Genomic DNA, 22,685 nt, shown 5'->3' with positions numbered 1-22,685 from the left:
GCCTCCTGGCCCCCACCTGCTCTGACCATGGGACTGCAGTTGTCTGAGCCAGGACTAGAACCCTGGTGTCCTGGCTTCCAGGCCCTACTGCTTTAAGGCCAGGCTAATGCTGTCTGTGCCTCCCAGTGCCGCTGACCTGGCACCGCACAGGCAGCGTGTGACCTCCTGCCCCACTTAGCTACCCCTGACCCAAGCTAAAGCCTTTAAGCCGCTTTCTCAGAGCTGCCTTCATCCAACAATCCTTGAGGGACTTTCTCTGCCTTGGCCGCCCCTAATCGCTCCAGGTGAGCAGGGCTGAGCATGTCAGCGGGAGGATGATCTTGCCCCAAGCTGTGTGGGGGGAGGGTCCATCCAGGGACAGTGCTGGGGGGCCCAAATCCTGCACTCCTACCCCACAGAAAAACCTGTCGAGGCCATGGGGGTGCATGATCAGCCCCACCCCAAGGAAGTGAGCTCTCTGGCTCCCAGGAACCAGTCCTTTTGGGGGGACGGGGGGCTGGCTGGTTAGGGTCACACTGTGGGATTCCTTTAACAGTGGGGGTCAGAAGAGAGCAGATTTGCATCTCCTACGGCCTGGCTGGAACCTTTGCCCCCCTCCTCAAGCAGCCTCACAGAGCCCACGGCACTGCCCCCCCCCCCCGGCTGGACAAGATGTCTCAAGAGTAACAATGGGCACAGGCCTGAAGGCTGGACGCTGGTAGAGGCACATGGTGCTGGGGGGGCTATGCCATGGAGCAGGAGGAGGGTTGAAAACACCATGGATGTGGGGGCAGCTGGAGATTGAGCCAGCAGCTCTGGCCCCAGCTCTTGTGTTGCTCCCAGTGCTGGGCTGTCAGTACAGTTCTGCCCTAACCCAGCCTGCACTGATGGAAAACACCCAGGCCACGGGGGCTCCAGCACTCTAGGGATGGCTGCCTGTTCCCTGCTGGGCAGGCTGCATAGGAGGGAGCTCACACATGCTCAGGCCAAGTGGTAACAGTGCCCTGCAGTGCCTTCAACAGAGCCTCACCCCCCAGCACCTAGCTGTCAGGCCTCTGCCCTGAACCCCCAGGCCAGGCACCTATGGGGAGATGGTGCTGGGATCGAGGCAGGCTCTAGGTCACCTCACTCCAAGTGGATGGGGAGGGACAGGCACTGGGGGGTAGGACCCCAGCTGCAGGGATTCTGAGCTGGGTATGAGCAGGAGCATAGGGAGCAGGGGCAGGACCTCCAGGGTGGGGTGGTGGCAGTTAAAAGCAGCAGGACTGGTGGTCAGGGGCAGGCATTAGGGAGGCAGGGGAACATAGGGACAAGTCAGCTAAATATGCTTGTAAGTCTGGAGTCCTGCCCCACGTGTGGGCCCTCCCATCCCAGCAGCACAGAGAGGGCATTGCAGCATGGTGGAGGCTGGTACTGCAGAAGAGATGGGGAAACTGAGGCACCCAGACAGGGCATGGCATACAGCAGCTTTCCAGCAGAACTGGACCCACAGCCTGTGCTCCAACCCCCACCCCACAAACTCCTTGACAGAGGGGGGCTGCCCAGTGCGGGGGAGGGAGAGTCTGTGTGGACAGGTAGCTGGGCAGCCACTAACCCCACCCCACAGGCAGTGCAGAGGGAACAGTCCCAGGCTTAGAAACAAGGCGCTTTATTGGGAGAAAAGGGTTAAGACCATTGAGACAGAAGCCATCCCCCACCCCTTCCTTCTGCTGCCCCACCTAATGACCCCAGCCTGGCCAGCCCTCCCCCGAGGTAGCTCAACGTTGAGCATGTCTGTCCCCAGCACCACAATGGGTCCATGGTAGAGCCAGGCATGGAATCCAGGAGTCCTGACCCCAGGCTGCTCCTCTAACCACTAGGCCCCACTCCCGTCCCAGAGCGGGGGAAAGAACCTAGGAGTCCTGGCTCCCTGCCCCGTGCTCTACTCCCCCACCTCTTCACACACTTTCCCCCTTTCCTGCAGGCAGTAGTGTTGGCACAGAGCCAGGCTGTGGCCCAAGCTCAGTTCTCCCCGGGACAGAGAGCCTGGCCAAGCCGTGGGGCTCAAGCTCTGGTGCTGTGGGCCCAGGCCTGACGCTCACCAGGACTTTGCACTCGAGGGCCTCAGGCTGTGAGCAGGGGCCTGGTCCCCCTTGCATGAGCACTGCTCCCCATCAGCCCAGCAGAAGCGGGAGGACCCAGGGGTGTGTGCCTATCCCCGGGTGCACTGGGCGATCAAGCTGAGATTATGGGGGGAGGGGATCCCTCGTCTGCAATGTGTCCTTGGGCCGTCCCCCCTCGGATCAGAGCTCAGCCCGCTCTGGCTCCTTCTGCACCCCCTCCATCCCCGCTGCACCCGCCTCCTGCTGCATGTTGGCGTAGGCCACCTCCCGTGCCAGGTGCTCCAGGGACGGGCGCCCCAGCGCCAGGTTCCTGAGCGAAATACAGGTCATCAGGAAGCTGTGAGGGGAGAGAAAGAGCAAGGGCTGGAGATGGGCCCAGAGGGGCATCTCGGGTGGGGGGCAGATCTGGGGGTGTTCCGGTCAGATGGGGGGTGGTTCATGTGGCTGGGGTAGAGGGAGCAGGGAAGGTACAGCAGCTGGGGTGTCATGGCTCGTGCGGAAGGGGGGCCTGGCCCGTGGCTGAGAGGAGGTGGGTGCAGTGGTGGGGGCCTGGCAGGGCGTCCAGCGGTAGGGTGACCAGATCACACAGGTGAAATATTGGGACACGGGGGGGGCAGAGCAAACAAAAAAAAAAAATGCTGGAGCTCCACGCCCTGCCCCACCCTGCACCAGCTTGCCTATGCTCTGTCTCCACCTCCCCCCTCCCTCCAGCACTTGCGCTGCCATACAGCTGATCAGCACAAGCCTGGGAGGGAGGAGGGAGGACTGCTTGGGGAGAGATCCAAAGGGGCAGTGAGGGGTAGGACTGAGGGTGCAGGGCCGGGGGGGGATTTGGGGAGGGATGCAGTGGGGGAAGGAGGGGTGGAGTCAAGGTGTGTGAGGGGGGAGGGAGGCATAAGCCCCCCCCCCCGGGCTCCACTCCACCTGTGAGCGGAGGCAAAACATCAGGACAATTCGTGTCCCAACCTACTTTCAGTCAGGACGTGGGACAAATAAGCAAATATCGGGACTGTCCCGATAAAATCGGGACATCTGGTCACCCTATCCGGCAGTGAGGGGCTGGCCCGTGGCTGGGAGTTGGGCGCAGTGGTGAAGGCCTGGCAGGGTGTATGGTGGTGAGGGGCTGGCCTGTGGCTGGGAGATGGGCGCAGTGGTGGGGGCCTGGCAGGGTGTACGGTGGTGAGGGGCTGGCCCGTGGCTGGGAGATGGGCGCAGTGGTGGGGGCCTGGCATGGCATCTGGCAGTGATGGGCTGGCCCGTGGCTGGGAGAAAGTGGGTGCAGTGGTGGGGGCCTGGCAGGGCGTTTGGCAGTGAGGGGCTGGCCCATGGCTGGGAGAAGGTGGGTGCAGTGGCGGCAGGGCAGTGGGGGGGCTGGTGTGTGGTGGTGGAGGGAATAGCGCCGGGGGGATATACGGCACCGGGGGGCTGGCGCATGACCGGGCTCTCACCTCCGGCGGAATAGGAAGTACTTCCTGGCGGCGAAGCGCTGCAGCCGCTCCCTGAGCGTGGCGTTTCGCCGTCTCTGCAGCTCCTCCAATCGCTGCTGGCGCCGCACGAAGGCCTGGACGACGGGGTCTGTCTGCATGGCGTCCCCCAAGGCACCATCTAGGATGGGCTGCAGCTCTGGGGGCAAGGGCTCTGTCTCTGCACAGGGGGGGTGGGGGGCGCAGGCATGAGATGGCTTCTCACCCCCAGGGGCCCGTACGCCACAGGGAAGGGGGGAAATGCCCGGGGTGCCCCATGGCAGGGACACAGCCACTGGCGCCCAGCAGTAGGGATCTCTGCCCACTACTCCCCCCAGCCAGGGCTCCAGGGGATCTGGGCTCGGGTCAGTACCAGTCCCAGCAGCCAGGAGCTAGGCTAGGGGGCAGGGCCCCAGAGACTCACCGCTGCCGTTCTGGACCTTGTCCCGCAGCTCCTGCAGCTGGGTCAGGTTCCGCTCCAGGGCCACGTCCGTGGTGTTGACGTAGACGTACATGTAGCAGGAGGGCTCTGGCGACACCGTGTGCACCTTGTGGTACTCGCCCGGGGGCAGCTGGGACATGGGGGGGTCAGCAAGTGGCAGCAGGCCAAGTGGGCTGAGAACCAGCCAACTCTCTGCCCTTGCCAGACGTGCTGAGCCAGAACACAGCTCCCAGCTTGGGGGGGAAGATCCCCCACCCCAGATCTGAAACCAGGACCCCCGGGTCCAGTCCTCATGGCCCCCCAGTGTATCCAGCACATCTAGGCTGAGAACCAGCCAGCCACCCTCGATGGCTCTTCTCCTGCCAGGCAGGGACACAGGCCAGGCATCACCCCTGCCCCCCAAGCCCATCCCTCACCTGCATCCTGTCCCCTTCCTGCAGTGTGTAGTTCCTCTGCTCCTTGACGATCTCCACCACAACCTCCCCCTTCAGCAGCTGCAGGCTCGTGTTGCCCAGATCCTCACTCACGAAGTTCTCCAGGTGCAGGCCTGGGGGTATAGGAGGGGACATAAAGGATGGTGAGGGCAGCCCCACTGGGACCCACCCCCGCACCATCTGGCCACAGGACACACCAGTGACCCACACTGGCAGCATCTGGAGCTCTGCTCCACTCTAGCAGCAGCTCCTCAGGAGAGGATAACAGACTCCTACAGCCGCCCGGCAACGGAGTAGCTCCTTTAGGTCAAGCTGCAACAGCTGAGGTTTGTGCTCTAAAGGTGCCAGGTTCCAACCCTGCTGATGAGGCAGGGGGGTTATTCTATTAGTAACAGGAGCGCCCCCCCCCCCCCCCAAAAGGAACGGGCTGCAGGCAGATACCTGGGAAATCAGCTATGAAAACCACCTCGGTCTGGTTGTCCAGCGAGCTCTCGATCTCCTGCAGCTTTGCCCTCCAGGGGGACAGGTTGACCAGCAGCGGCTTGAGCCATGGAGTGTGGTGGAAGGGAGACCACTCGGCCCGCACGATGTCCACCTGCGGGTCGAAGAGCCTGGCCGGCGAGAGGGACCCAGTGGGCGCGCCAGAGGCTGGGCCATCAGGACGCTCCGGTAGCCAGCTCCCTGCCTGTGGGTTGTTTCCCCCAGGGAAGTAGGCAGCCAGCCCAGGGTCATTGCAGGACAGAAGGGGCATCAAGTCCCTGAGGTGCCAGCTGCCAGACTGGGTCTGTGATGGGACCCAACACACCCTGTGCTGGAGCCATAGCACTGCCACAGCCCCAGAGCGACACACACACACACAGAGGTTCTGTGCAGTGCTACCCAGCAGCCCCTCCCCCTACTCTGTCCTCTCCCTGCTAGGGGACAGCCAAAGGCTGGGCATGGGGCTGGCTGGGCTGGGGCCAGCACAGGGCAGGTAGGACCCCCTGCCCCTGCACTTGCCTCTGCTGGAAGCGGTCGTTGATGGAGACCCAGATGTCAAAGTAGATCTCAGGCTGTGAGACGTTGTAGTTGTGTAGCAGGCGGCTCAGGCAGGTGGCGTACTGTTTCAGCATGTCAGCGTGGTCCTTCCAGCGTCGGCTCTGGGTGAACACCTGCCCGGACACGCCCGCTGAGCCAGGCACCAGCCAGCCAGCCAGCCTTGGGATCCCCAGCCCCCCACAAGTCAGGAGATTTCCATCCCCACAAGCTTCTGCCTCTGAGCCAGCTCTGACCTCCCTACCCATAGGTTCAGAGGGACGCCAGCCCTCTGTGCAAGGCACAGGGTTGGAGGTCAGGACTCCTGGGTCCCAGCTCTGCGGCTGACTCCCTGGGGGGGGGACTATGGGCAAGTCCCTTCCCTGCTCAGTGCCTCAGTTTCCTCACTTGTAACAGGACAGGGAAATTCAGTCATGTCTGCAAGGCTCAGATAGTCCAGCAGAGAAGGCAGCACAGCCACTGAGGGACAGAGTCATGCCTGAGCACAGGGCTGGGAGAGCCCCGGCAGAGACCCTCCCCCACATTTCACTCCATGGGAATTAAAACAAACCAATAACCCCCCCCCCCCCCTTTTGACTCCCAGCCCCAGATACAATCGCATCCCAGTGCAGGGGGCTCTGGCTGGGACACAACGGCAGGGAACCAGACACTGACAAGCAGAGTTTGGGGAAGATGAGTCAACAGGACTCCTGGGTTCTATCCAGGGCTCAGGGAGGGGAGTGGGGTCTGGTGGGAGCTAGGACACCTGGGTTCTAGCCCTGGCTCTGTAACAGATTTCCTCTGTAACCTTCAGTCAAAAAGCTCCCTGTGCCTCAGTTTCCCCATCCATACAGCAGGGATGGCCTGGGCCCACCTTTGTTTAGTGCCCTGAGACCCTCAGATAGGAGCCCCACTGTCTGTGCTAATTAATATTGTTAATGACCATTAATGTCCACTTCCTCTGGGGCACCAAGCACAGCCAGGCCACAGTGAGGACGCCGGACACAGGGCCAGACTGATTGTCCAGTCCCCTTCGCTGTGCAGAGAGGGAAACTGAGGCAGGGAGCGGTGCAGGGATGCCTCAGGGAGTCAGTGGCGGCAATAGAACCCAGGGGTCCTGGCTCCGCCCCAGAGTGCAGCGGGGTCACTTACCCCAGGGTTGAGGTAGCCCAGCTCCCCAGTCACACCATCCCGGTAGGTGATCTTTACATGCTGGTGGGAGCGGGAATGGACCATCATGTCCCACGAGTAGCCGTACAGCCCCTTGGTCCAGTTGTTGTAGCCCTGGGGGAGGGGGCAGCACATCAGGGGGAGCATGGGGAGCAGGGGGGGACAGGAAGCATGGGGGGAATAGGGAGCACATTAGGGGGCAGCGCGGGGGGGGATAGGGAGCACGGCGGGAAGCGATAGGGACTATGTTGGAGGGCAATGGGGGGACAGGGCCCACGTCGGGAGGAGCATCGAGGATCCCTGAACCCACCATCAGAGCAGGTTCAAGCCGCTTTTCCAGGGAGCTGGTTTGTGCTGTTGTTTTGCTGCCCCCTGCTGGGCAGTCGGGGATCTGGCTGCTGTTACCCACCTGGCAGCCCCAGCTGTGGGACCATGGCCATCCCACTGGGTCTGTGCAGCTCACATGGGCCACTGGTCACAGGATGGACACCTAGCTCCTAGGGGAAGTCACCCCAGCTGGGGAGGGTCAGGGTGGCCAGCCACAAAGCCAGCTCCCTCCCTGGGAGCCAGGCATCAGCCACAGCTATGAGGTGGGGCAGCACAATGGGTGCTGGGCCAGAGGTACCGGCTTGTCCCTCCGAGGAGCAGCACCCCAGCACCCCTTCCAGCGCTGCCCTCTGCTAGCCCCCAGCTCCTCCTCTCCTCACAGCTCACCCCAGAGCCCTGCACAGCACGGCCCCAGCCGCCGGGGCCCCTACCTGGGTAATGAAGTGGGAGTAGGGCAGGAAGAGCTGCTCCAGCACATACAGCACGGTGAAGAGGGCCCCCAGCTTCTGGCGCAGCCCTGGCCCTCGCTCCCCCCTGCTCCGGCCCTTGCGCTTGGACCCCCCATACACGCACGCCTCGCTGGGCTGCGGCGGCTCCATGGAGGGCAGGAGCCTTCGGAGACAGGCCGGGAACCTGGCACCCAGGCGGCGCGGCCAGTCCGGGGAGCAGAACAAGGGGCTGGTGGCAAGCATGGTGTAGGAGAACATGCCTGTGGGGAGAACCGAGCCATCAGCCAGGGAGCTCCCCTCCCCTCAGGCAAGGCCAGGGGCACTGGCTGGGCTGGGGTTAGAGCAGCTATGGGGGGCCAGGACTCCTGGGTTCTATGCCCAGTGCTGGGAGGAAAGGCTGGGAGTGAGGACTCCATTCCTAGCTCTGGGAGAGGGATGTGGTCACAGGAGGGTTAGGAGCAGAACTCCCGGGTTCTCTCCCCAGTGCTTGGGGGGGGGGGGTGTCATTGAGTGGGTTACAGGGAGGGTCTGGAAGCCAGGACTGGGAGGTTCTCTCCCCAGTGCTGGGGGGGGGGGTCGAGTGGGTTAGAGCGGCAGAGCTGGGGCCAGGACTCCTGGGTTCTCTCCCCAGTGCTGGGAAGGGGATGTGGGGGGTGGGAGCAGGACTCCTGGGTTCTGTCCCCACACCAGCCCCCTTACCGATGCTGAAGAGCTGTGAGTTCATGCAGTGGAAGTAGGAGACAAAGACGAGCGCTGCCGGGCGGGTTGCATCAAAGAACAGCAGGTAACCAGCCGTCAGGTCCAGCATCAGGCCTCCACCATGCACCACCAGCAGGCTGGTCATCTCCTCAGACAGCACCAGCCTGGGGAGCACGCAGGAGGTGAGACCCCCATCCCCTGCCCTGATGAGAGAGCCTTCTCCCCTGCAGCCGCCTGCAGGTTGCCTCCCCACCCCCCGGACTGCCTGTGTTCTCTGCCCCACAGCAGCACCAAGCCCTGTATCCGAGCAGCCCAGGGGATGCAGGACTGGTAATGCCAAAGCCTCTTCATGGCACTGACCGGTGGCGGCTGGGGGGTGATGGCTGCCCTGGCTGGGCTAGAGAGGGAAATACAGGCCCCGGCCCCAGCCCCAGCCCCCTCCCCCTCCTCCCAGCCTGAACTTCCAGGGCCCCTTCCCTCTCCCTAGGTCCCCTTCACTTGGTAACGGCCATTCGGATCCCAGACCTGAGCCTTCAAGACCCCAGATCTCAGAGTTTGGGGCAGATTGTCCTGCATTTGACGCCTTGGTGCAAAGACTTGGGGGGCATCTATCTCCTAGCACCCAACTCTCCCCATCACCATGGTCTGCCCAGCACGTCAGGGGTCCAGCATATAGGGGGGTCATGCCTGGCGACACAGGGCAGTCAGACATCCCCATGTCACCCAGCGCCCAGTAAGTGACACATACACACCCCGTCTGGAGCATGAGGCAAACCCAGAGGAGCCAGCCAGCCCTCCCTTGGTGCCAGCTGGGGGATTTCAGTGCAGGGGCCTGTTGTGTTCGTGTGCAAGTGACCTGGCGGGAGCCCGTGTGTTTCATGCGTGAGCTCCCAGCTCAGGCCGAGCAGCCATGGGGAGGTCCCCCCACAGGCACTGGCCAAGCTGGGCGATCGGTGTTAGTGCTTGGCCGACCGCCATCAGTGCCAATGTCTTCCGTGGCAGTGCCCCAGCGGGACGATGAACCCAGAGCTCACACCGCCCCCAGGGCTGCCCCCGTCACCCCAACACTCACTTGAAGGGGTCGAAGAGCCAGTGACGGGACAGCGACCCCATGGAGTAGCCCTCCACCCAGTCAGCATCCAGCTTCTTGATGCCCGCAATGAAGTAGACGATGAAGATCTGGGTGACACAAAGCGCCCATGAGCAACCCCAGCCAGCCACCTGGCTCCCAGCACAGCCAGCACCAGGCAAAAAGCGAGGATCGATGAGCGCAGGCCCCAGGAGCTCACACACAGACAAAGGGCCCCATTTACAGGTGAGGGGGATAATCTCTGCCTGCACCTCTGTTACCAGGGTCTCAGAGCACCTCGGTATTGTTATCCCTCCCCCACAGGTGGAGAAACTGAGGCAGAGAGGAGCCAGGATGGGCCCAAGGTCACAGTGAGTCAACAGAAAAGTGGGAATAGAACTCAGGAGTCCTGGCTCCCAGTCTGCCCCGCTCTAACCCACCAGCCTTCATTCCCCTCCCAGAGCCGGGGAGAGAACCCAGGAGTCCTGGCTCCCCCACCCAGGCCATCCTCCTCTCCCAGTCCATCACAGAGCCCTGAGATTTTGAGGGGTGAGCGGAGAGTCTTGCTGCCCCCACCCTCCCAGGCAGTGAGGTACTCTGTGCGCTGCTGCCCCCTAGTGGCCAGCCCAAGGGACTGCACCAGCATTCTCCACCCCTTCAGAAGCATGGCCAGAGCCCCCAGCCATACTCCAGCAGGGGTCCTGACCGACACCCAGGGCAGAGGGCATTGGTGTGAGTTGGCGGAGCGGTGGGGGCTGGCCCCTTGCCGGGGACTCGACAGAGGGGCCCAGGGCAGTGCTCCCCTGCAGGGCAGAGCGAGGCAGCGTGGGTGGGGGGAGGCTGCCCGTGGACACCCCCCGGGGCCTGCCTGTACCTGCATGCGCAACACCGTGTAGTTCCACAGGGGCACGTGGGCATTCCTCTTTCGGGGGTGCCGGAGCCCATCGATGGACCTGGGAGGAAGGAGCTGCTGTCAGGGGGCAGCCGTGCCAACATGGGGAGCGGTGCAGCCACAGCTGCCCCCCAGCAGGCACCATGGTAGTTATGCCACAGCCTGGCTAGTGCAGGCTGGGCAGCGGCTCTCAGCTGGGCTCCAGAAGCGCTCCAGCCCCCTCCCAAACAGCTCCCCACCCACAGCTCCGGGGCTGCTCTGCCAGCCCTGCGCTATTGAGGGTCAGACTATCTGAGCACAATGGTCCCATCTGGCCCGGGGATCTGGCTTTGCTGCAGGTCAGGTGCCATTTTTAGGCTAGAGAAGCAGAGGCCGTAAGTGATGTAGAAGGGCCCAGGTGGGGCTGGGGAGGTGGGGCTGGGTCAGGTTTCATCGGGGAGCTGCAGTTTATTTGTGGCAATGTGGCTTGGCCTTTGTGCCCAGCCATACAAGTGGGCAATGCAAAGCAGAAGTGAGTGGTGCTCAGATTGCAAGGTTTCCCCCTGGGCAGAATGGGGGGTTCGGGTATATAGATTTAGGGCCCAATCCCCATTGACCCAAACTGCAGCTCCAGGAGAGGGGCACCAACATGACACCGGAGTGACAGCGGTGCCTCACCCTTGGGCTCTACCCTGCCCATTGGCACGAGGCTTGGCTCACAGAAGCTGAGCCTGATGGGTGCTCGTGACGTGTATTCGTCAGCACCATGGCTGATCTCTGCACTGCTGTCACACAGAGTTTGCAGCTGGAGGAAGTTGGTTTGGTTTTTGCAGGCAGCTGCTTTACCTCACCACGCCGTTGCGCACAAGACGGATCATGGAGACACGCGTGACAGAGCTACCAGCATGAGGGCGTCTTGGCAGGGCTCCAGCACTGGGAAATGCAGCCTATGTCCCAGCCAGCCCGTATGTCGTGTGACTAAAATGGCTCCAGGTGCCGTGCCAAGATAGAACCGGTCTCATTCTTCAGGAGGGGAAAGAGCCTTTGGACCTGGGAAGGGGCCCCCCCACCTCTTCGGACATCAGGGCTCCTGGGGCCTTGCCACAGCTCTGGCTGGAAGAACAGAGCCAGGCTGCCTGGTGCACCCGGGAGTCCCAGCCAGGGCCCCCATGATCAACAGCGGTGTCAGCGCCCAGCAGGCACACAGGGTCCTGGGTTTGGCAGGAGGGCTGAGGTGGGGATCCGAGAGGAGAAAGGGCTGAGTCAGAGCCAGTTTCAAGAGCCCTGGCCCCCAGCCCCTCCCTGCCACTTGCTCTGCCCCCACCTCCCCGACGTGCGCCCCCTGCCTGCCCCACCCTACCAGTAGCGGTTGGCGTCCATGAAGGTGAGCTGGAAGCCGAGGAGGCCGTAGAGGTAGGAGTGGTTGTTCCAGGCCGTCTTGTCCAAGAGGAAGACGTACCAATAGGGCAGCATGAAGAGCAGGCAGCTCAGCCGGTAGCAGCAGCCCAGCATGATCCCCAGGGCACCTGGGACAGGTGGGAGGGATTCAGCAGGGGCCAGGGATCTCCCCTCCTCCCCAGGGCTCCCCAGCCTGGACCCCATGCTGCCAGCACCATTCTAGGATTCCCTAGGGAGCTGGTGGAATCTCCTTCCTTAGAGGTTTTTAAGGCCCGGCTTGACAAAGCCCTGGCTGAGATGATTTAGTTGGGAATTGGTCCTGCTTTGAGCAGGGAGTTGGACTGGATACTTCCTGAGGTCCCTTCCAACCCTGATGTTCTATTCTATGATCCTGCTGGCCATGGCTCTGAGCCTATCCCTGCATGGGGCCTGGCCCAGCCTGGGGGTCAGTATAGGGCACAGGGCCACAAGTTAGCAGAGCAGCCCTGGCATGCCTGTGTCTGGGATGGTCCTGGCAAGCCCCTGTCCCCAAATGTGACGTAAGCCCCAATCTCAAACCGGTCAGGGCCCCTCAGACACTGCACCCCTCAATCTTCCCAGCCCAGCCCAGCCCATGACCCCCTGATCCCTCAGCACCCCCCTGTGATGCTCTGTACCTCGGAGGAACACCCTACACCCCCACGTTCACCGTCATAAAATGATTGTGTGGTATCCAATGCAAAGTTTGTCATGTCAGTTGTCTTCGGAAGGCTGATGATGCACTGAACAGTGTTGTTATAGTGATGTTGTAGGTTATCATTTCATGTATATAGTTACGAGGCTGAAAATGTGTCCTCATGGCTTAAAGCAGTGGCTCTCAAACTTTTGTACTGGTGACCCCTTTCACACAGCAAGCCTCTGAGTGTGACCCCCCCTTATATAAAAAAGTGTTTTTAATTTGTATTTAATACCATTATAAATGCTAGAAGCAAAGCGGGGTTTGAGGTGAAGGTTGACAGCTCACGACCCCGCATGTAATCACCTCATGACCCCCTCAGGGGTCCCTACCCCCAGTTTGAGAACCCCTAGCTTAAAGCAACCCCAGGCAAAAACTCTCCAAGAGCAGAGAGGCAGTTCGTACCTCATCAGGGCAAGTATGGGACAAACCCAGCCCAGCCTGGCAGGAACAAAGGACACTGGCTAGGCAGCAACAAAAGGATCTGTTGGACCCTAGAGAGAGTCACTCCTTTCCTTTGGGCAGTTTGGGACTGCAATGAGGTAATGCTCACCTGACTCTGAAGGGGTGGGGTGCGGGGGCAAAGCCAAGAGGAAACAAAGGACATGATAAAAGGGAGAGACCTTTGCCCTGTTCTCTCTCTTCCACCTACATCTACAGACACCGCCACCAAACGACTGAAGCGCTGATCAAAGGGGAGAGTCTGGCTGAAAAGGAACCAGCCAGCCTGTGATGAGAAGCATCTAAGTTTGTGAGGACATTGAAAGCGTTAAGATCAGCTTAGAATGAGTTTTGCTTTTATTTCATTTGACCAAATCTGACTTGTTATGATTTGACTCATAATCACTTATATCTACCTTTATAGCTAATAAATCTGTTTGTTTGTTCTACCTGAAGCAGGGCATTTGGTTTGCAGTGTGTCAGAGACTCCCCTTGGGATAACAAGCCTGGTACAGATCAATTTCTTTGTTAAATTGACAAACTCATAAGCTTGCAGCGTCCAGCGGGCATAACTGGACACTGCAAGACGGAGGTTCCTAGGGTTGCTTCTGAGACCGGAGATATTGGCTGGTGTCATTCGGCTGCAAGTAGCTGGGAGCAGCTGACATGCCAGAGGCTGTGTGTGAACAGCCTAGGAGTGGGGTTCTCACAGCAGAGCAGGGTCAGGCTGGCTCCCAGAGTCGAGCATTGGAGTGACCTAGCAGATCACTGGTCCAGACAACACCAGGGGAACGTCACAGTGGCGCAGCGAGCAGGGTGTATGCGCGGCTTGTTACTCAAAGTGAAGTTCACACTTTAAGCACTGATATTTGAGATTTTATGTGAGTCTTAAGTGCAGTGGCTAAGAACAGTCGGGGGGAGGTCACAGGTTTGTTATTTTCTGTTTATTACCGAAGGGGAAATAGGGGCAGAAAAGCAGGAACATGAGTGAAAGCAGTGAAGCAATTGCAAAGTTGGAGCTTTTTAGTCTGCAGAACAAGAGCGGGAGCACCAGCGATTATTGCAACTGAAAGAATTGGAGATAAAGGAAAAAGAAAAAGAGGCTGCACACAGAAGGGCCATGGAAGAAAAAGAGAGAGAGCGAGACCACCAACTGGACCAGCTAGAGAAGCAGAACCAGACCCCAACGCCCCAACGACTCCCATCACTCCAAAAATCCACAAGTGGGAACACTTATGTCCTGTATACAGTGAGGACGATGATACTGCTGAATAACTGACTGCCTTCGAAGGCTGTGTGTAATACTTGAAATCCCTGATAAGAGAGTTCCTACCGTGATTGCGAAATTAACTGGCAAAGCTCGAAATGCATTCAGTGGGATGCCTATTGAAGATGCTTTAGTCTATTGTAATTTTAAAGATACTGTTTTGCGAAGTTTTCAGATTCCCCCTGAAACATATAGAGTTCCATTTAGGAATCTGAAGAGGGCTATTGGGATGAGTAACGGGGAATATGTAAACCAAATGATCGATTTGTTCGGGAAATGGTGCGGGGTAAGGAGACGGGAAGTTTTGAGGGAATGTTGGATCTTGTTGTTCAAGAGCATTTCCTAAGCATATGTAAGGCAGGCGTAAAGCAGTGTCTATGGGACAAAGATGTAAAGTCTGTGGATGAGGTGGCTTTTTTAGCTGATGCCTTTGAACAGAATCAGGCGTCTACTGGGGGCAGGCCACAGAAGGAGGGGTTTAAAACTGGTGGGAAGGGAGGATCCCATTTTGCCCCTGGGAAGACAGAACGGGGTTGGGAGCCTAAACGCTCTCTTAGTCCAAAAACATTCCTCTACTGGTAACTCTCATCCCAAATCTCCTGTTAAAGCAGAAGAGCCCAGAAGGTGCAATCAGTGTAATTCCACTGATCACCTGAGGAATAAATGCCCTGTGCTAGGAGGAAGCAGGCAACCAATAGCTCGTGTTAGTTCTGCTGTCCTCACCACAGAACCCCCAGGCCATTGAAACCTATCATATTGGTTCTGTGACATCATCCTCTGCAGAACCAGACATGGAGCATGTTTCAGCTGTCCAAATTGATGGCAGGGAATGCTTGGGGCAGAGGGATACAGGGGCCCAGATCTCTCTGGTTAAGCAGAGTGTGGTTCCAAAGGCCAGTATAAGATCTCTCTCCTGCCATCCATTTCCACCCTCTGACAAACAGAGGCTAGGGACACCATTCCCTACCCGACCTGGCTAATAGCCATTAATGGACTTAGCCTCCATGAATTTATCCAGTTCTCTTTTAAACACTGTTGTAGTCCTAGCCTTCATAACTTCCTCAGGCAAGGAGTTCCACAGGTTAATTGCACTGTGTCAATAAGAACTTCCTTTTATTTTTTTTAAACCTGCTGCCCGTTAATTTCATTTGGTGGCCCCTAGTTCTTATATTATAGGAAAAAGTAAAAAACTTTTCCTTATTTACTTTCTTCACACCACTCACGATTTTATATACCTCTATCATATCCCCCCTTAGCCTCCTCTTTTCCAAGCTGCAGAGTCCTAGCCTCTTTAATCTCTCCTCATATGGGACCCTCTCCAAACCCCTTTTCTGAATTTTTTCTAATGCCAGTATATCTTTTTTGAGATGAGACCACATCTGTACGCAATATTCAAGATGTGGGTGTACCATGGATTTATATAAGGGCAATAAGATATTCTCCGTCTTATTCTCTATCCCTTTTTTAATGATTCCTAACATCCTGTTTGCTTTTTTGGCCACCTCAGCACACTGCATGGATGTCTTCAGAAAACTACCCACGATGACTCCAAGATCTCTTTCCTAATTGTAGCTAAATTAGCCCCCATCATATTGTATGTATAGTTGGGGTTATTTTTTCCAATGTGCATTACTTTACATTTATCCACATTAAATTTCATTTGCCATTTTGTTGCCCAATCACTTAGTTTTGTGAGATCTTTTTGAAGTTCTTCACAGTCTGCTTTGGTCTTAACTATCTTTGAGCAGTTTAGTATCATCTGCAAATTTTGCCACCTCACTGTTTACCCTAGGGCGAAAGCAGATTCCTTGTACCATTAGCTAAAATCCATGTGGTGTGGGAAGGTTTGGAAAGTGTTCTGACTGTAGGGGTGATGGAACACCTCCTATTCCACCTGCTCCTTGGAAATGATTTTTTCCGTGCAGCTCAGATTAGAATATTTGCCTGCAACAGGAGGGAGTGTTATGCTGGGACCCTCGAAGGAGGGAAAGGGTACGGTCTCAGGAACTGCTGAGGAATGGGAGAAAGTCTCTTTCATTCTTCTGCAGCAGGGAGTAGCCACATGCTTCCAGGTGGGAGGGTGGTTGAGACCAACTCCTGCACTGCAGCTGGAGGCAACATCAGGAAGGGATGGGGTTGTAATGCCAGCCAGGGAGAGACCTATCCAGGTTGTTAGCTGCCAGGAGGTTGCGGCTCAACCAGAGGCAAACCGGGCTCTAGGGAGCATAGAGAAATCTGTCCCAGAGGAGAGCCCAGAGAAGGGGCAGGGGGATCTCAGAAACCATTAAAGTGGGTGAGGATTCCTGTGACTAACACAGAGAAGCAGGTGCTTCCAAGTGTGGGAGGGGCTGAGATTAGCTCCTTTCCAGCAGAAGGCAACGTGCCCTCAGGTGCAGGGGCAGGAGAAGGGTTGTCTGGGATTAAGGAAACTGTCCCAGTTGTTCATCTGCAGAACTCTGCCAGCTAACAAGAGACAGACCCCTTCCTAGGGAGCACAGAGGAATGTGTCTTAGATGGAGGACCAGAGGAGGAAACTGGGGAAGGAATAGTGGGGGGACAGGAATGTCTCCTCACTAGTCACTTGGGGCAGGATGCCCAGGACACTCAGTCTGTGACCCAGGTTTTCAGAGGGAACTGTGTAACTGACCTCCTGGAGGGGAGCAGTCACACAGCTGACTTCTTGGGGACAGACAAAGGGGTGGCAGAGGTACCCCAGTCCAGGTCCCCATTTTTCAGGATGCTATTTCTGAGATGTTTTTGGAAAGTAACTGTGTCTCTTTACATCAAGATGCAGCAGGTTTCAGTGGTAGCCGTGTTAGTCTGTATCAGCAAAAAGAACGAGGAGTCCTTGTGGCACGTTAGAGACTAACACATTTATTTGGGCATAAACTTTCATGGGCTAAAACCCACTTCATCAGGTGCATGGAGTGGAAAATACAGTAGGAAGATACATAGCAGTACATGTTAGTACATGTTCGTTGGTACGGCAACTCCCATCTTTTCATGTACTGTTATATACCTTATACATTTGTTAGTCTCTAAGGTGCCACAAGGACTCCTCGTTGTTTTTGTAACAGCAGAGGAGTTGAGACCAGGAACTGGCCAGGGGATAGTCTGTCAGAATATAGACAACCCAACTCACAGAACGGGGGTGGTTTCCCCCAGGCTAGTGAGACACAGAGAGCAGTTATGGCAGAGCTGCTGGGAAAGGGTGAATGTGATCAAAGGGTAAACACATCTCGCCCACAGAGCACAGCCCTCTAGGGGGCAGGGAAGGACCCAGTGCTGGGAGAAGGAAACACCAGGTAACTCCAAAGGGGGAGCTGGATTTCCTACATATGAAGACCCCTCCCCAAAGGGTCAGTCCATGTGCAGGATCCCCCTGGACCCTTATCTTGCCCGACCCAGAGATATCAAAAGCCAGAAACATTATTAAATTAAGAACCAACACAGAGGGGAACCCTGGAGGGAAGGAAAAGCCAGTGACTGACTACATGGGAGAGAGCCAAAGGACACCATGGGTAATGAATAAACTAACCTCAAACTAGACTATCTGAACAGAGGGCATGCTCCATCCGTGACAAAAATGTTTGGTATTAATGTTAAGTTTTTGGGATAAGAATTTTGACATGCATGTTAAACCTTCTGATAATGCTACTTTTCAATAAACACCTGCAAACGGGTTTAAAGCTTATCACAGAAGAGAAACCATAAAAAACCTGGTTTGCTGTGTGTGAATGGGGAAAACGAGGCACACTGCATCATGGCCTTAATGGCTGGGTGCCAAGAGAATTATAACAAACTGCCTTTGAGCTAGTCTTGCAGTAAACTTAGAGGGGAGGTGTGTCCCTCTGTACCTTGGGGGAACACCCTGCACCCACATGTTCATCTTTGTAAAATGATTGTTCGATATCAATGCAAAGTTTGTCATGTCAGGTGTCTCTGCAAGGCTCATGATGCACGGAACATTGTTTTTGTAGTGATGTTACAGTAATTATTGTTATAGTAATGCTGTAGGTTATAATTTCATGTATATAGTTATGAGGCTGAAAATGTGTCCTCATGGCTTAAAACAAGCCCAGGCAAAAACTCTCCAGAAGCAGAGGGTCAGTTCACACCTCATCAGGGCATGTATGAGACAAACCCAGCCCAGCCACACAGGAACAAAGGACATTGGCTAGGCAGCAACACAGCATCTGTTGGACTCTCCAGTGAGTCACCCCCTTCCCTTGGTCAGTTTGGGACTGCGATGAGGTAATGCTCACCTGACTCTGAAGTGGGGGGGAGCAAAGCCAAGAGGAGAGAAAGAACATGATAAAAGGAAGAGACCTTTGCCATGTTCTCTCTCTTCCACCTACATCTACACACACCACCACCAAACGACTGAAGCGCTGATCAAAGGGGACAGCCTGACTGAAGGGTAACCAGCCAGCCTGTGGTGAGAAGCAGCTACGTTTGTGAGGACATTGAAAGCGTTAAGATCAGCTTAGAATGTGTATTGCTTTTATTTCATTTAACCAAATCTGACTAGTTATGATTTGACTCAATCACTTATATCTACCTTTATAGTTAATAAATCTCTTTGTTTGTTCTACCTGAAGCAGTGCGTTTGGTTTGCAGTGTGTCAAGAGACTCCCCTTGGGATAACAAGCCTGGTACAGATCAATTTCTTTGTTAAATTGACAAACTCTCATAAGCTTGCAGTGTCCAGCGGGCATAACTGGACACTTCAAGACAGAGGTTCCTAGGGTTGCGTCTGGGACCAGAGATATTGGCTAGTGTCATTCAGTTGCAAAGAGCTGGGAGCAGCTTACATGCCAGAGGCTGTGCGTGACCAGCAGTGGGGTTCTCACAGCAGAGCAGGGTAAGGCTGGCTCCCAGAGGATTGGAGTGACCTAGCAGATCACCGGTCCAGACAACACCAGAGGGGAACGTCACATTCCCAGATCTCCCAATTCCTCCAGCCCCCCTTGATTCCCTCAGCCCAACCCGCAGTGCCCAGTCCCGGCCCCGTGCTCTCACCCAGCAGCATGACCGCGTAGAGCAGGTACATCCAGTCCAGCGGCAGTGGCTCCAGGAAGTTGATGAGGGGGAAGCGACAGACCTCCAGCCCGTCCAGGTACTTATGGTCCAGATAGCTCAGGCCGCGCTCCTGGGGGATGTCCAGGGCCATCAGCAACCCTGAGACACAGGCAGAGGCAGCGTCAGTCATGGGGAAGGTTAATCAATCCCTCACATCAAGCCCAGAGCTAACTGGGCCCCCCAGGCTCAGCCAGTCCCCGAGGCAGAGCACGGATTGGGGCCAGCAGCCTGTGCAGTTGGACACTGCCCTGCTGCCCACCCGGCCCAGTTCAGGCACAGGACCCCAGCAAAGAGGCAGCCACACCCCACCAAGCACCCACCCGATGGCAAATACCCACAAGGGGATCCCACCCCCCAAGTGGCTCAGTGCAGCGATCCCCTTTTCACAGGCAGGGAAATTGAGCCACAGCAAGGGGATGGGACTCGCCATGGGGTACCCTCAGGAACCCAGGCGCCCTGCCTCCCCACAGGGCTGACCTCACTGGCTGTAGCAGCCCAGCAGGGATCCTGCTGTCCTGCCTCTGGCTGGAAGTAAGGGCCAGAGAGACTCGCCCACCCTGGTAGGCAGCCCCCGGTCTGGCCCAGAGAGCAGCTTGGAGACCGAGCTTGAAACCCCGGGGTCCAGTAGGGCCACTAAGGACCGGGAGAGGCTGCCATAGGCAGCAGGAGCCATGTCATGTGAACACAGCACTTGTGAAAGGTGCCAGGCCTGAAGGGAAATGGACTTGCCCACAGTAAGGCAGCAGGGCTGGGCAGAGAACCCAGGAATCCTGGCTACCAACTCCCCCACCCCCACTCTAACCCACTTCCCTCCTGGGGCTGGGGACAGAACCCAGGAGTCCTGGCTTCCAGCCCTCTTCCTAGCACAATGCTAGGACAGTGTGGTCAGGCTGGACTCCAAGAGGACAGCGCCCCTGACTGAGCCCCCTTTTCCAAAAAGCTCTCCCATCCAAGTGCTGACTCAGCTTGTCCCTGCTTCATAGCATGGCCCCAAGACCCTCCTCGTCCAAGTCCACGAGCCACCTCGTAGGGAGACCCCCACGCCCCACAGCATGGAGGGTTTAACCCCTTTCCCTGCAGGCTCATCGTGAACCACGCGGGCACAGCTACCCACCCTGGCACAAGGCTGTGGGACCTGGGCTGGCCATGGCTTCTGGATCCCTAGGCTGAGCCCTGGGGGCAGGGGGAAGATGCCTTGCACTGCCCCACCATGGGATGGCTAGAGTCAGGGGGTTGAGGAGACCCCATTGTCCAGGCACTGGGGGGCCAGAGGGGAGGGCACCCCTCGGATCTCACTGGAAGCAGGGCTGGGACCACCACATATGCTCCCTCCTGATCATTGGGGCCTCCTCTCCTCTGCACTCTGAGGCCAAAGTCCCTCCCCACCCCCACAAGCAGAGGACACTGACCCTAACCACATTGCAAAACCAGCCCTGCCCAGACCTGGGAGCAGGGACTGGACCTGCCCCCAACGGCTGGCCAGTGGAACCAGCTGGCAGCCAGACAGTGGCAGGGCAGGGTGGGTGGGACAGGATGTGGGGAGGCTGTGGCTGGCTGGGGGGCATCAGAGGTCCTGGACAGGGCCTGCAGTAGCACCACTGAGCCCTCTCAAACGGCTGCCTGGTCAGAGGGGGCTGGGTAACCCAGGGATGGATTCCTCTGTATGGACCTGCTAAGCAGGGACAGTCCAGGGGATGACGGATTCCTGCACTTCTCCGCTCCTGGACCCCATGCAGCAGGAGGAGCAGTGAGAGCAAAGTACCAGGACTCCTGGGTCATCTCCTCAGCTCTCCTTCTAGCCATTCTGTGCCATGGTTTGCCTCCCACAAACGAGAACATCATTAACCTGCCTGGAGTGCCCTGAGATCGGGAGGCTGAGCTTGAGGGAGGGGGAATAAACTGAGCACCGTCTGAGCAGTCAAGGGAGGTTAGAGCCCCCCGGGGACACAGGACGATATCTGAGGTGCCCTCTCACCAGTCGGGCTCCCCAGAGGAGCAGGGATCCCAGGGGCACAAGCCCTGCCCGGGGCACTCACCGAACAGGAAGCGGAAGATGCCCAGGGAGGCCGGGTCCGTGGGTCTGTTGAGCAGGCAGACGAAGCGGTGCCAGCTGGAAACATCAGCCCATTCGAAGCCCAGCAGGCGCTTGGCCCAACTGCTGCTCTGCTGTGTGGGCTCCGGCGCCCCCCGCGCCCCCTCACCATCGCGCCGCCTCCGGCCGGGCAAGGACTCTGACAGCAGGGCCGCTGCAAACCAACGGGGCGGGGGGGGGGGCAGGACAGGTCACTTCATTATTGGGGAGCAGGAGGTTCTCAGCATCCTAGACAGCGTGACAGTGCGGGCTCCAGGCGTAGGATCAGCTCACCGCGCCACAGCCCCCCCACAGCGCCCCCTACCCCCGCCCCGCAGCCCCGTTACCCTGGCCCCGCCCCCCACAGCGCCCCCTACCCCCGCCCTGCAGCCCCGTTACCCCGGCCCTCCCTCTGCTCTGCCCCCCACCCCCGCCCCGCCCCCCACAGCGCCCCCTACCCCCGCCCCGCAGCCCCGTTACTCCGGCCCCGCCCCCCGGCCCCGCAGCCCCGTTACCCCGGCCTCGCCCCCCACAGCGCCCACGCCCCCCACCCCCGTTACCCCCGCCCCCTCAGCGCCCCTCACCCCAGCCCCGCAGCCCCGTTACCCGGGCCCCGCCCCCCACAGCGCCCCCCACCCCCGCCCCGCAGCCCCGTTACTCCAGCCCCGCCCCCACAGCGCCCCCGCCCCGCAGCCCCGTTACCCCCGCCCCGCCCCCCCAGCGCCCCCCACCCCCGTTACCCCGGCCCCGCCCCCCACAGCGCCTCTCACCCCCGCCCCGCAGCCCCGGGCGGACTGAGCACCAGGCGGGACCCAGCTGCCTGCCCCGGGCCGCGGGGCGGGTGTCCCGGGCGGGGACCCAGAAGTCCGGCTGCGAACCCCGGTACCTGCCGCGCGGCCCCGCGAAGGCTCCATCTCCGCGCGGCTCCCGGCGCCCCGCCCCGGTTGCTAGGAGACGCAGCAGAGCGAGCCCCTCGGCCGCAGACACGTCAGCAGCGGCGGCCGCAAAGTGGGGGGGGAGGGCGAGTGTCGCAAGCGCGGGGCGGGCGGCAGCGGCGCTTTGCGGCAGCCCCGGGGGGCCGCTCGGGGGGCCCCTCCCCACTCCCAGCGCTGAGCCGGGCGGAACCCAGGGCCCCACCCAGCCCCGCCTCCTCCCGCGCCGCCCCCCCCCCCCCCCCCGCGGGCCCTGTCCCGGACGCCTGGGTCCTCCCTCTTCGAGACAGCCCCGCGCTCGGGGTCCTGGCGCCCCGGGACCCCCCGGCCCGGTCCCACCCTGAGCTCCCAGTCCGGGGGCTTTAATTGGCCTGGGGACCGCGGCGCGTGGCCTCCGCGCGGCTGGCCGGGGTGCTGGCCGCCTGGGTGGGGCGCTGGGTGAAGGGCGCTGGAGAGACGGGCCGGGGCCGGGGCCCGCTTATGCTGCTGCTCCTCGGCCGGCAGACTCGGGTCCCTGCCCAGAAACGGCCTCTCGCTGGCCTGGGTAACAGGCCGGCCTCTTATCTTGGAGGCCAGTCGTTAGGACGGGGCGCTAATCAGATTGTCCCCCTGCTTCCGCGACAGGCACCAGGCGGAGCTAGTGTGTGGGCTGGGGGCAGGAGTGCTGGGTTCTGTTTCCAGCCCGGGGAGGGGAGTGGGGTCTAGTGGTTAGAGCTGGGGGGGGGGGCAGCTCCTGGGTTTTCCCAGCTCTGGGAGTGGG

General features: G+C 58.9%; 1 protein-coding gene across 1 annotated transcript; it reads right to left on the bottom strand.

The window, feature by feature from the left end:
• Positions 1 to 1,488: 1,488 nt before the first annotated feature.
• Positions 1,489 to 21,958, bottom strand: GGCX (gamma-glutamyl carboxylase). The gene is made up of 15 exons (XM_050937624.1): positions 21,880 to 21,958; positions 20,959 to 21,168; positions 18,863 to 19,021; positions 11,380 to 11,545; positions 10,023 to 10,101; positions 9,152 to 9,258; positions 8,080 to 8,243; positions 7,363 to 7,640; positions 6,587 to 6,718; positions 5,420 to 5,571; positions 4,862 to 5,031; positions 4,403 to 4,533; positions 3,969 to 4,116; positions 3,530 to 3,725; positions 1,489 to 2,418 (listed from the first exon to the last, which is right to left on the bottom strand). The coding sequence occupies exons 1-15, from the start codon at positions 21,905 to 21,907 to the stop codon at positions 2,262 to 2,264; spliced, it is 2,277 nt and encodes a 758-aa protein (XP_050793581.1). The 5' UTR covers positions 21,908 to 21,958; the 3' UTR covers positions 1,489 to 2,261.
• Between the last annotated feature and the right edge of the window lie 727 nt (positions 21,959 to 22,685).

The sequence above is a fragment of the Gopherus flavomarginatus genome, chromosome 2 (genome assembly GCF_025201925.1).
Source record: "Gopherus flavomarginatus isolate rGopFla2 chromosome 2, rGopFla2.mat.asm, whole genome shotgun sequence".
NCBI lineage: Eukaryota > Metazoa > Chordata > Testudines > Testudinidae > Gopherus > Gopherus flavomarginatus.
The sequence above is the reverse complement of the archived record's forward strand: the minus strand, read 5'-3'. Positions and strand labels throughout refer to the sequence as shown.